Below are 12,001 nucleotides of genomic sequence, written 5' to 3' on the forward strand. Positions count from 1 at the left end.
TGACAGCCATCATGCAAATCATGCAGCAAATTGACCTATTAGTTTTTACTTTGTTTTTTATGAAAATCTTACCAGACAAGCTCTAAAGTTCATATTCCAGACCCCCACCCCCATTTCACACGCGATTTAACGATTGCTTTGTGCGTTTGCAGACATTTGTACTAACTGGTGTTTGCGACAACTTTTTGTGTAATTATTCGAAATCCATCTACCTCTCTATCGATATCTGGTGATTGTTTGCGCGTTACTGCCGCAATATCTCCACTGTCATGACTGTAGTCCACTGTCCGTCTGAATGTGTCACTGGGCTACGTGTCTTCTTCACTTCCTCACATGACAGACGCGTAAAATCCGTTAGATGAAAGGTGAGCACGCGCTCGTCGCGCTCGAGAGATAGGCTATTAAAGCTTCATAGCTGCTGGCCGATGAAACGTTTAAACCACCGCAGATTCAGTGAGAGAGAGAAAGACAGAGAGAGCGAGAGAGAGAGAGAGAGAGAGAGATCCATTGATCCGACGTGTTGCAGCGTTGCGGTGCATCTAAACTCCTCCCGGGCTGCCGGACGGACACGCCGCACACTGGGACCCTATATAAGCTCTGCAGCTGTCAGGTGGAGGACACTAGCTGCTCTGCACTGGGGAACGAGTCGCTTTAGCTTTAGGGGATTACAGCTCTGCCTGCTCGCTCATACATCCAAACTGTCACCATGTCTTGGGGATACAAACCAAACAATGGTGAGCCGGTGATTGCACTATATATATACATATATATATATATATATATATATATATATATATATATATATATATATATATATATATATATTACCAGTCCTACCAGCAAGCGGGCTGCTAAATGAACGAAGGACTGCATTCACGGATCACTGCGGAGATTTTTTGGGGGTTTTTTACATTGATTTATTTAGCCTACTATGCATATTTGGAGACGCACTCACACCTTCAGCTCCCAAATACACAGATAATTAAAATTTTAAAAGAATATATTTATAGATTGATATTAAATACAATGTTATTATTATTATGTAATTTCCAGGACCTCAGAAATGGGTTGAAAATTTCCCTATTGCCGATGGAGTCCGTCAGTCTCCTATTGACATCGTACCGGGCCAAGCATCATATGACGCGGGGCTGAAGCCGCTCACCCTGAAGTACGACCCGTCCACCTGCCTCGATATTCTCAACAACGGGCACTCCGTCCAAGTGACCTTCGCGGACGACACCGACAGCTCAAGTGAGTGTTAAAACTACCCGCACTAATAAATTTACAACCGTCCAGGTACTGATTGAGATTTCTCGGAGAAACACATTCTCTTACATTCATATTACTCACAGTAACCGAGAAGCTATAAGATTCTTGGATCCAGGTTTGCGGACAATAAAAATCCGGCTCCTGAGGATGATTTATACAATGCAGTCATCTGCACAGCTGCCACAGACTCAAGCTTTAGACTAGAAAGACATTAATACTGTGCTTATAATATAGATGCGCCCCAGATTCCTTAACACCACGCCATTAGCGATGGCACAGATTTTATGTTGTTTTTGAAAAATGAAATATGTCGTTTTTACAATGAATACATTTGCTTAAGGTGCAGAGGTCTCGTTGAAAAGGCAAGCACAAAGCGCGATTGAATTGGTAATCTAACCCTTGGTAAACCTTTCCCACGCCAGCTCTGCTAACAGTGAGGTCAAAAGCACAAAAAAAGGGAAGGTTACTCATACATGAGCTTTGTTAATTATTAATGTCCCCATGTGTGCACAGAAACGGTTACTATGAAATTAATGCTAATATCTTTCTCTTTCAGTAAAACATTATTTGTTTGTTTATTTATTTTATGTGTGTTTCCATTCTGGTCATATTAAAACTTTTAAAAGATAAACAAAACATAAAAAAGGACATGTCCTCCACTTTTGTTTAGGATTCCTTAGGATTTCAGAGTGATGAGTGTTTTCTTTTGTTTTTCTTTAGTAGCTCTGATAGGGGATAATCGAGACTATGGTTGCATAATCAACTTAATCACAGGGATAAAATCTCTACTGCTCACACAAAGTGGTTTCTTATGTTTTCTTAGAATCTTACTGTACCTGTTTTAGGCCCGGCACTTCTAAGAAAGGTGTCTGTGTAACACATTCATGTTATACTCCACTAATTCTTCATTTTTCATGTAGACACAGATTACTTTTTTATCATTCAAGACCAATAGCTGCCAAATAAATATCCTGTTTTGGGAGGCTCCATATGATGTTGCACCAGAAATAGAACAATATACAGGATTAATTGCTGCTGTTTGAACTACTTTGTATTCTTTAAATAGATACATTACACAACAGTGGAAAGAGGTCTGGTGTTTACAATACCTGGACATTACTTTGAACTGAATATCTCTAGCTGGGTTTACACAACAGGAACTGAGACTGCTTCCATGGAAGTGTGTCACAGTCACAGTGTCTACATGTGTGTATCACATCTTATTCCATTTCCTTTTGTTCGCAAATACAGCGCTTTTGAAGTGTTTTTCCTGCAGGTCAGATCTTTTTATGTCAGTGCTGAACAGTGAAGCACTTTTATCCACATTCTGCCATTTTTCTCTCTTTCTGCAGGTTTAACGGATGGACCAATCTCAGGGTTATACAGACTCAAGCAGTTTCATTTCCACTGGGGAGCTTCTGATAGCAAGGGATCTGAACATACTGTGGCTGGGACCAAATATCCCGCCGAGGTAGGGAATCTCTGGATCATTATGATAATACCGAGATAGCTGATTAATGTTGATGTACAGCAACAAAGAGATTGGGGCTGGGGGGGGGGGGGGGGGGGGGGGGGGGGGAGACAAATTAGAGGCCATTAAAATTTGTCTAAAACAGAAATCTCACTGGTTGAATTAAAAAGGATCGAAGAAGAAAGGCCGCCTGGGAGGAAAATATGAGCAATTAGGGAGCTGGCCTCTTTTCCCATCATATTTGGCAGCATGTGTGGTTGCAATTTGATGTGTTTTGCCACAAATAGTTGCCTTTTCCTTATCTACTGTTTGCTCACCCAGCCATTGCTTAACCTCAAAGAAGCATATGATTGCACTCCCTAAACAGAACTTTAATTGCGTGCGGGGGGGGGGGCATTTAGAGACTCCAGGCCTGTTAATCCATGATTTAGGTGGTTTGGTCAAATAGTATCCATGGACACTAGCTAGCTAGCTGGCTAATTAACCAAGCTATGCAGCGGAAGGAGGCTGTTGAAAAAAGTGAATCCCCTTATGGCAGAGTGACGTGATGTTTTTTGTATGTATCCGTGTTTGTTGGCGCAGAAATAAATAGTATAGATGTACTTTTTAATGATGTAATGCAAGATTATTATTAGTTTACTACTTTCCTTGCAGACCTCTTGGGGTCACTGGACCTCATCTGGAGTATTATTGCCTTAATTTTCCCAACATCTGCTTTACGTTATCAAAAATAGAAATAATTAAACTATTGTTTCATCTACAGTTTAGGAATAAAGTTTCCTGTAAGGATTTTTTTTAATGTAAATATAATTTTATTTCTAGCTTCATCTGGTGCATTGGAACACCAAATATACAAGTTTCAGCGAGGCTGCTAGCAAGCCCGATGGACTCGCTGTGGTTGGAGTTTTCCTGAAGGTGAGCAGAAATGATTAAAGTATCATTATATGCAGTATTACAATAAAACATGATAAACATTTAACCGCAGTGCATCATTTGTTCTTTTTCAGATTGGTGGTGAAAATCCAAATCTCCAGAAGCTTCTTGATGCCTTTGACACCATCAAGTCCAAAGTGTGTTTCTGTAAAAATAAGAGATTTTTTTTTTTTTTGATTTGTTTCCTGATAGTTTTCTTACAATGTTCTTCTCTCCCTGTGTTTTTTAAAGGGCAAGCAGACCTCTTTTGAAAATTTCGACCCCTCTACTTTGCTCCCTGGTTGCCTAGACTACTGGACTTATGATGGCTCTCTGACCACACCCCCTCTGTATGAGAGCGTTACCTGGATTGTCTGCAAAGAACCAATCAGCACCAGCTCTGCACAGGTATGTTTGCTGCAAACAGAGCCCATTCAGCTACAGCAGAAGGATTGGCTTTATGCCCACGGTCTAGAATAGCTCTGTCTGCAAATCCTCTCTTGTACTACAATCTAAATAAAGGGCTTAATTGTTCAGATTAACTGTGGGGTGAAACAAGAAGAAGAAACCTCTGTAGCAGACAGAAATGCAATACAGCAGACACTTGGCCAACTGGGGCAATGAGTAAGAACAAGAGTTCACACAGATGCTAGGCGCTTTACCACAGCGTTATCACCATGTGGGCAGTCAACAGGAAATATTCATCCCGCAAATGCAGCACATTTTGTAGGTGAAACACTATTACTGTGTTGTGTTTGTAATTTCAGCTACCTAAACACATCTTACCTAGATTTATGCTTATTTGTAAAATTACAGCTGATGCTATCACTGAAATGAGTATTTGCCTCTTAACCACCCATTCCTCTAAACTAACAGCCCCCCGGCTGGTTTGTCCCAGTGAATGGAGCCTTGAGTCCATGTGAAGGTTAAGTCTTCGTGGTCACGTGATTATTTCACGGTGGTGAGAATGTATCTCAGGGGTAAACATATGAGTTGTGTAGATATAACCTTCATATGAAGGGTTATATATAGCTGGTTCTGCAGATAATAACACAGAACTTATTTATCAGCTAATTATAAGAGGGTGCACCCACCAGATGAAATGGTTTGTCTTAGTAGTGAAGAAACACACTGTGTTCATTATCCTATGTTAATAAATCAAAAGCAATCATATGTTACTATGACGTAACCACTCACTTGGTTTTTTTTTTAGTCTCATGTTCATACAAAATATTTTAGCCAAGAGCTGAGATTGATTATGCCCCTCTCACATATGTACTGCATGAAAGCTAATGCCTGTAGCTTTTAGCTTAGCTTAGACCAAGTATTGGCAATCGATTTTTCCAAGGGACCACTTGAGAAACTGGGACTGTTGTGAAGGGTTGAACCAAAAGGCTGAATTCAGTTCTGCTCAGTATTAGTTTAATCACTTTATAAGTGTTAGGTGAGGCTGTGTGCAGGCAGTAATTGGACCCAAAGTGCAGACTCCGGAGACAGAACTTAAACGAAAACAGCTTTAATGCTGAACTCAACTCAAACATAACATAACTGGAAAAAGATCAAAAATAAACTAACACCAGCGGATTGACAGAACACACAGCAAAATAAACGGTAGATCGCGACACAGACACCAAGAAACACAGGGCTTAAATACACAGAGGGAGCAATCAGGGAATGGGTAACAGGAGGGAAACACAGCTGGGGCAAATCAGGCCTAACGAGACAAGGGGGAAGCAAAACCAGACACATTAACATCAGACATGGACTTTCAAAGTAAAACAGGAAACATAACAGACTCACGGGCAGGCACTATAACAAAGGGAACAGAGACGTTGGAACAGGGCAGACACAAACACTGACTGAACACGGGGATAAAGGAACTAAAGATACACATAGACGCAAACTAGACAAGGGGATGCAGGTGATAGGGGAGACAGAGTAACTAAAGAAGACAGAGACATAAGCCATTAGATAGAACTCAAAGAAACCAAAAAACTAGACAGTATAAATAATATAAACTCAAAAGCCCTGGGTCGACGACCCAGGCATCCTAACAGTACCCCCCCCTTAAGGGCTGGCTTCCAGACAGCCCAAACCAAAACATCAAAAACAAAAAAAAACAAACAACCCAACCAGGGTGGGCGGCGGGGGAAACAGGATGGAGGGCTCGAAACAACAAAACAAAAAAAAGTGCAAACACTGGAGCCCGGAAAGCAACAGAACAAAACACAGAAACAAAGTCCAAAACAACAGCACCAAGGCCCAGGCAAAGTCCAAAAGCAAACAAACAAAAGAGCTCACGAAAGGCGCAGAGGCCCAGGCAATAGTCTCAAAAAAGTTCAGGGGGGCGGCCCGGAGGCCGATGGTCCAAGAGCCCAGAAAACAGTTCAGGAGGATGGCCAGGCAGAAGGCACTGGTGGCGACGGAGCAGATCAGGAGGCCGGCCGGGCGGGAGGCAGCGACGGCGACGGAGCAGATCAGGAGGCCGGCCGGGCGGGAGGCAGCGACGGCGACCGAGCAGGTCAGGAGGCCGGCCGGGCGGGAGGCACTGGCGGAGGAGTAGTTCAGGGGGCCGTCCATGACGGCGGCGTAGTTCCGAGGGCTGTCCATGACGGCAACGACGTCCAGTCATCGGCCGGACAGATCGTGCAAGACGTGCAGGCCGGACAGGACGTGCAGGCCGGTCAGGACGTGCAGGCCGGGCAGGACGTGCAGGCCGGGCAGGACGTGCAGGCCGGACAGGCCGTGCAGGCCGAGCTGGACGAGCAGGCCGGACAAGACGAGCAGGCCGGACAGGCCGTGCAGGCCGAGCAGGCCGGACAGGACGTGCAAGCCGGACAGGACGAGCAGGACGAGCAGGCCGAGCAGGACGGGCAGGAACAGACAGATTGGAAACCTCAGGGGCAGACAAAACTGAATCCTCGGAGGCCGGACCAGGCGGAGCTGCAGAGTCAGGGGCCGGACCAGGCGGAGCTGCAGAGTCAGGGGCCGGACCAGGCGGAGCTGCAGAGGCTGAGGCCGAAGCTGGACCAGGCGTAGCAGAAGCAGAGGCTAATGGCGGCTGGACGGGCTCCTCGGGCCCTCCAGCTGACGTGGCAGAAGGCTGAACGGGCTCCTCGGGCCCTCCAGCTGACGAGGCGTGAGGCTGAACGGGCTCCTCGGGCCCTCCAGCTGACGAGGCGTGAGGCTGAACGGGCTCCTCGGGCCCTCCAGCTGACGAGGCGTGAGGCTGAACGGGCTCCTCGGGCCCTCCAGCTGACGAGGCGTGAGGCTGAACGGGCTCCTCGGGCCCTCCAGCTGACGAGGCGTGAGGCTGAACGGGCTCCTCGGGCCCTCCAGCTGACAAGGCGTGAGGCTGAACGGGCTCCTCGGGCCCTCCAGCTGACGAGGCGTGAGGCTGAACGGGCTCCTCGGGCCCTCCAGCAGGAAGAGACGGCTGAAGCGATTCCTCTGACCCTCCAGCGGAGACAGGTGACTGAAGCGGTTCCTCGGACCCTCCAGCGGAGACAGGTGGCTGAAGCGGTTCCTCGGACCCTCCAGCGGAGACAGGTGGCTGAAGCGGTTCCTCGGACCCTCCAGCGGAGACCGGTGACTGAAGCGGTTCCTCGGACCCTCCAGCGGAGACAGGTGGCTGAAGCGATTCCTCGGACCCTCCAGCGGAGACAGGTGGCTGAAGCGATTCCTCGGACCCTCCAGCGGAGACAGGTGGCTGAAGCGGTTTCTCGGACCCTCCAGCGGAGACAGGTGGCTGAACGGGTTCCTCGGACCCTCCAGCGGAGACAGGTGGCTGAAGCGATTCCTCGGACCCTCCAGCGGAGACAGGTGGCTGAAGCGGTTCCTCGGACCCTCCAGCGGAGACAGGTGGCTGAAGCGGTTCCCCAGAACCCCCAGCAGGAACAACAGGTGGCTGAACGGGCCCCTCGGAGCTTACAGCAGAGACAGGTGGCTGAACAGGCCCCTCGGACCCTCCAGCAGAACCAGCTTGCAGAACAGATGAAGTGGGTGTGATGTCAGAATGTCCAGAGTCAAACTGCTCAACAGTTCTGTTGTGGCGGCGGCCAGAACGCCGTTTCCTTCGGGATGAGGAAACAGGAACCGGTGGAGAAAAAGAGACGACCTCCTCATCCTCTGACCACATAGCTGCCAGGAAAAAGGCAGGTGAACGAGAACCCAGCTGGTGTGGGGAGGGAGAGGAAGTCCGTGGCAGCGTTGAAACAGAAGGAGAGTGTGCGTTGTCCTGGAGTAACGGTGGGGAAGATGTAGAGAGAGAGAGAGCAAGCTCACCAGCCTTGACTTGCTCTCTCCAGGCAGTAATGGTGTCGTCCAACTTAGTGTCCTTAGCAAACTGGCTAAGCCGGGGATTAAACCGAATGATGGCCTCCACCGCACTCAGCCCCACTGCCATGGTCCTCAAGTCAGGGGACTGGGCGATGCGGTCAAGCAGGCTCACCATCCGCTCCATCTCAGTGTTGTACTCCGAGGAAAAAGAGTCTGCAGGGTCCATGTTCTGGTCGCGATCTTCTGTTAGGTGAGGCTGTGTGCAGGCAGTAATTGGACCCAAAGTGCAGACTCCGGAGACAGAACTTAAACGAAAACAGCTTTAATGCTGAACTCAACTCAAACATAACATAACTGGAAAAAGATCAAAAATAAACTAACACCAGCGGATTGACAGAACACACAGCAAAATAAACGGTAGATCGCGACACAGACACCAAGAAACACAGGGCTTAAATACACAGAGGGAGCAATCAGGGAATGGGTAACAGGAGGGAAACACAGCTGGGGCAAATCAGGCCTAACGAGACAAGGGGGAAGCAAAACCAGACACATTAACATCAGACATGGACTTTCAAAGTAAAACAGGAAACATAACAGACTCACGGGCAGGCACTATAACAAAGGGAACAGAGACGTTGGAACAGGGCAGACACAAACACTGACTGAACACGGGGATATAGGAACTAAAGATACACATAGACGCGAACTAGACAAGGGGATGCAGGTGATAGGGGAGACAGAGCAACTAAAGAAGACAGAGACCTAAGCCATAAGATAGAACTCAAAGAAACCAAAAACTAGACAGTATAAATAATATAAACTCAAAAACCCTGGGTCGACGACCCAGGCATCCTAACAATAAGCTCATTTGTGCAGCCGTCCACAACTGTCCCAGTTTCTCATGTGGCCCTTTGGGAAAATGGCACAAGCAAGCCCAGGCTCCACCAGTCAAGCTGACCATTCAACCTTTTACACAATAGCCAAAATCACTTCTTTTTACCAAGGGGTGCAAAAGATGTATTTATATTCATGCATAATTTATATTTTATTCTGGTAGTCAATATTTATTTTGAAAGACATTACTGAAAACTGCTCTTTCTTTGTTTTTGCTGGCTTGACTTGACCAGGTAGCAGCTAATATATGCTTAGTACAAAGACAAGATGCTGTAGCATTGACCCCTCTTTTATGAAAAACCCACCAAACATTTTAATTTTTAAGCATCTCATGTGCTCAAATGGGGAATTTGTGTTGTATGTGTTACCTCAGGCTTCTGCTCTATGCTAAGCCAAGCTGACAACAGCTGGCTGTAGCATCACATTTATACTTTCAAACATGGGAATGCTATAAAGTTTCTCATGTCATGTAACTAGGAGCAAGGAAGTAAATAAGCATATAAGAAATGTCAACAATAACATAACTGCTAAGCTCAGTTCCCCAGTGAAAAGCTCTCAGTGACTGAGCAGGGGGAAGCCAGTGTTTTGTGAGTGACAGTCACTGCAGGAATGATTAACGCTACGACCGTCGTCTCCTTTTTCACAGATGGCCAAATTCCGCACCCTGCTCTTCTCCGCCGATGGGGCGGCTCAGGACTGCATGGTGGACAACTACCGCCCACCCCAGCCACTCAAGGGTCGCACCGTCCGTGCTTCCTTCAAGTAGTAACCCCTCCCCCTGTTGTGACCTTTTCTGCCCTCTTGCCCTTTCCCTTCCCCTCCCCTTCAGCCTGACACCCAGAAATACCTCTCTTGTAGTAAGCCGCGAAGCACACATATCTCTCTCAATCCAGTTTCAGAAGGATGTTAAATTTCTGTGGCCCATGGCTTTCCGTGCTCGACAGTCTAACTGTGAAATGGAGCACTAGAAGGATTTGCATCTCTGTTTCTATATGCAGAACAAGCAAGCATAATTGATTTTAAAGGACAAACATTTAACAGTGGTTGCAACATATTTACAAGGCTTCTACATTTGCTCTTGCTGTTTTTTAGAAGCATTACACAAGAATGTGCAGGTCTCTTTTTATTTTACCCTCAGAAAGCCACAAGGGTGAAAAATGAAGATGAATTACTATCGAAATGGTGCTCTTCCTTTAGCAGGTAGCAGAAAGGACAAGCTAGTTTCAGCATGGCAAAGGGAGGAAATGTGAGGAGCATGAGGTGCACATACAAGACCTGGCACACAGGACCGTGCTGCTCCTGGTCTGTCTGTAATCTCTGACAGACTGCCAGCCTCTGCATCACAGCGGCTTAGTGTGACGATGCAGCTTCCTCCATCACATCCTATTGACTCAGAAAAATCACCCTCTGGCACAAATACACACACATCACTGGCGCAGTCTCTGCAGACATGATGCCCATAACTCTGACCTGCTTATCAATCTGAATTGTAGAACAGCATGCAGCAACAAAGGGCACGACAGCACAAAGCTGCTAGGGTCGGCTAAATTGAACACCATAGCAGTGATTTATTTCTCTGCTTTTACATCCAGCTCTGCAAGTCTTTCATGTCTGTGTCATCCCAAGATGTGTGAGTTTTTTGAGCCTGAGAGCTTATGCAAAATGAGTCTTTACTGATTCCTAAATTTATATTTATAACCAAAAAGCCTCTTTCCTCTTGATGCCCTCATAACACCGCAATAGACAAATATAGTGCTTCTTTTAAAAATGAAATGAAATCCCCTTGTGTGTATTTTTCATTCTTTTTTTAAATTTTATTTCTTCAATTCTCATTGTGTAGAGTGCTAATGCTTAAAACGCACAGTAATGTTCGGTCGTCCTGTGGGCGATGTCACAGTGGCAAACGCACAACGCCAAGGAAGAAATTATCCTAAAGCCAAGAAAGAGGAAAACCTGCCAACAGACAAGACTATAGTGTCAGCCTGGGGGTCAAGCCCTGTGTAGGAGAACAACTAGCAAACGGGTATTTATTCTCAAAAGCCTCCTTTAGACCAGTGTACATTTCTGAAGCACTGCAGATGTTTGACTAAGCCAGAAAAGAGATGCCAGAAAGATTGTAATTACTGTAGGAAAACAAGCCTTATGCCAATAATTTGTAGGGCCTTCCTGGAAGTTTGTGCTATTACCATTCTATTTTGGAAGTGGATATTTTAATAGTGAAATAAATGTATATTTACAACTTAAATGTGCTTTTTGATTTGTGTGTTTATTTATTTCATCATTATTAATGTTAATGTCTCTTCTTATTCACTCATGCAGCATAGGCTAGCAACATGACAGCTAATATCATAATTGTGAACATGCAGCTTTAGTGAACTTTGCTGTTTATACAAATGGAAAGCAATGTGTGACGGCAAAAACTGAGATTTAATCAAAGTCCCTACATATGTGCAATACGCAGTGTAAAGTGTGCAAGTGTTAAATTAAGTATTCTATCTAACACATCAAGCTTCAGGCTAAAATCCTACCTGAAGAAAAATCACCAAATTTATTCAGTAACAGCAGCAAAACTTTGATCCCCAAAAAAAGAACAGGGGTTTTCATGAACAGGAGACTCTTGAAAGACATTTGAAATACAAAATCATCAAACTACTGTTTACTCTCAGACCTACAAATTCTTCCCTGCAGATCTGCTAAAATTTGATATGCTATATTTTCCTACCTTTGTTCTGTTTTTACACCAGATACTGCCTGTTTTTTTTTTTAAATCAAGACTTAAAAACCCAACAAAGAACCACATCATACTAAATAATGAGAAATAAAGATATGTAGTCAGTCAAAGGTACACCCTCTTTACTTTTGAGGGTTTATGTATTATGACATAATAAAAAGTCATTGGTCCTTTACCAGATGAGCTATAGTATATGATGTATGATACTGTGAATTTAGTGAACATTAAGCCAAAATGCAAATTGCTTCCACTGGAAATAAGAATTCTTAATTAAAAGAGTAAAGAGAAGTCAGCTGCTGCAAATCAAAAGCATCTCATTAACTTGATTAAATGGTTGGCAAATGTGAGCTCATCGACAAAAGCAGACGTTTTGTCATTTTGCTGGTGTGAAGCATTCAGTTGTGTCAGCACAACGCCAAAGAGGAAAGACGTCTGCAATGATC

At 45.3% G+C, this 12,001-nt stretch overlaps 1 protein-coding gene across 1 annotated transcript; it reads left to right on the top strand.

Moving 5' to 3' along the window:
• The first annotated feature begins 133 nt into the window (after nucleotides 1–133).
• On the top strand, nucleotides 134–11,072 carry LOC113029267 (carbonic anhydrase 1-like). Its single transcript, XM_026180044.1, has 7 exons — nucleotides 134–734; nucleotides 1,054–1,251; nucleotides 2,622–2,740; nucleotides 3,563–3,655; nucleotides 3,748–3,810; nucleotides 3,905–4,060; nucleotides 9,474–11,072. The coding sequence occupies exons 1-7, from the start codon at nucleotides 707–709 to the stop codon at nucleotides 9,591–9,593; spliced, it is 777 nt and encodes a 258-aa protein (XP_026035829.1). The 5' UTR covers nucleotides 134–706; the 3' UTR covers nucleotides 9,594–11,072.
• The last annotated feature ends 929 nt before the right edge of the window (nucleotides 11,073–12,001 follow it).

Source organism: Astatotilapia calliptera, chromosome 9 (genome assembly GCF_900246225.1).
Source record: "Astatotilapia calliptera chromosome 9, fAstCal1.2, whole genome shotgun sequence".
NCBI lineage: Eukaryota > Metazoa > Chordata > Actinopteri > Cichliformes > Cichlidae > Astatotilapia > Astatotilapia calliptera.

Coding starts and splice junctions, on each gene's coding strand:
- LOC113029267 (XM_026180044.1), top strand. CDS start 707: ATGTCTTGGGGATACAAACCAAACAATG. Junction 735..1,053: donor GGGATACAAACCAAACAATG/GTGAGCCGGTGA, acceptor TGTAATTTCCAG/GACCTCAGAAATGGGTTGAA. Junction 3,656..3,747: donor TGGTTGGAGTTTTCCTGAAG/GTGAGCAGAAAT, acceptor GTTCTTTTTCAG/ATTGGTGGTGAAAATCCAAA.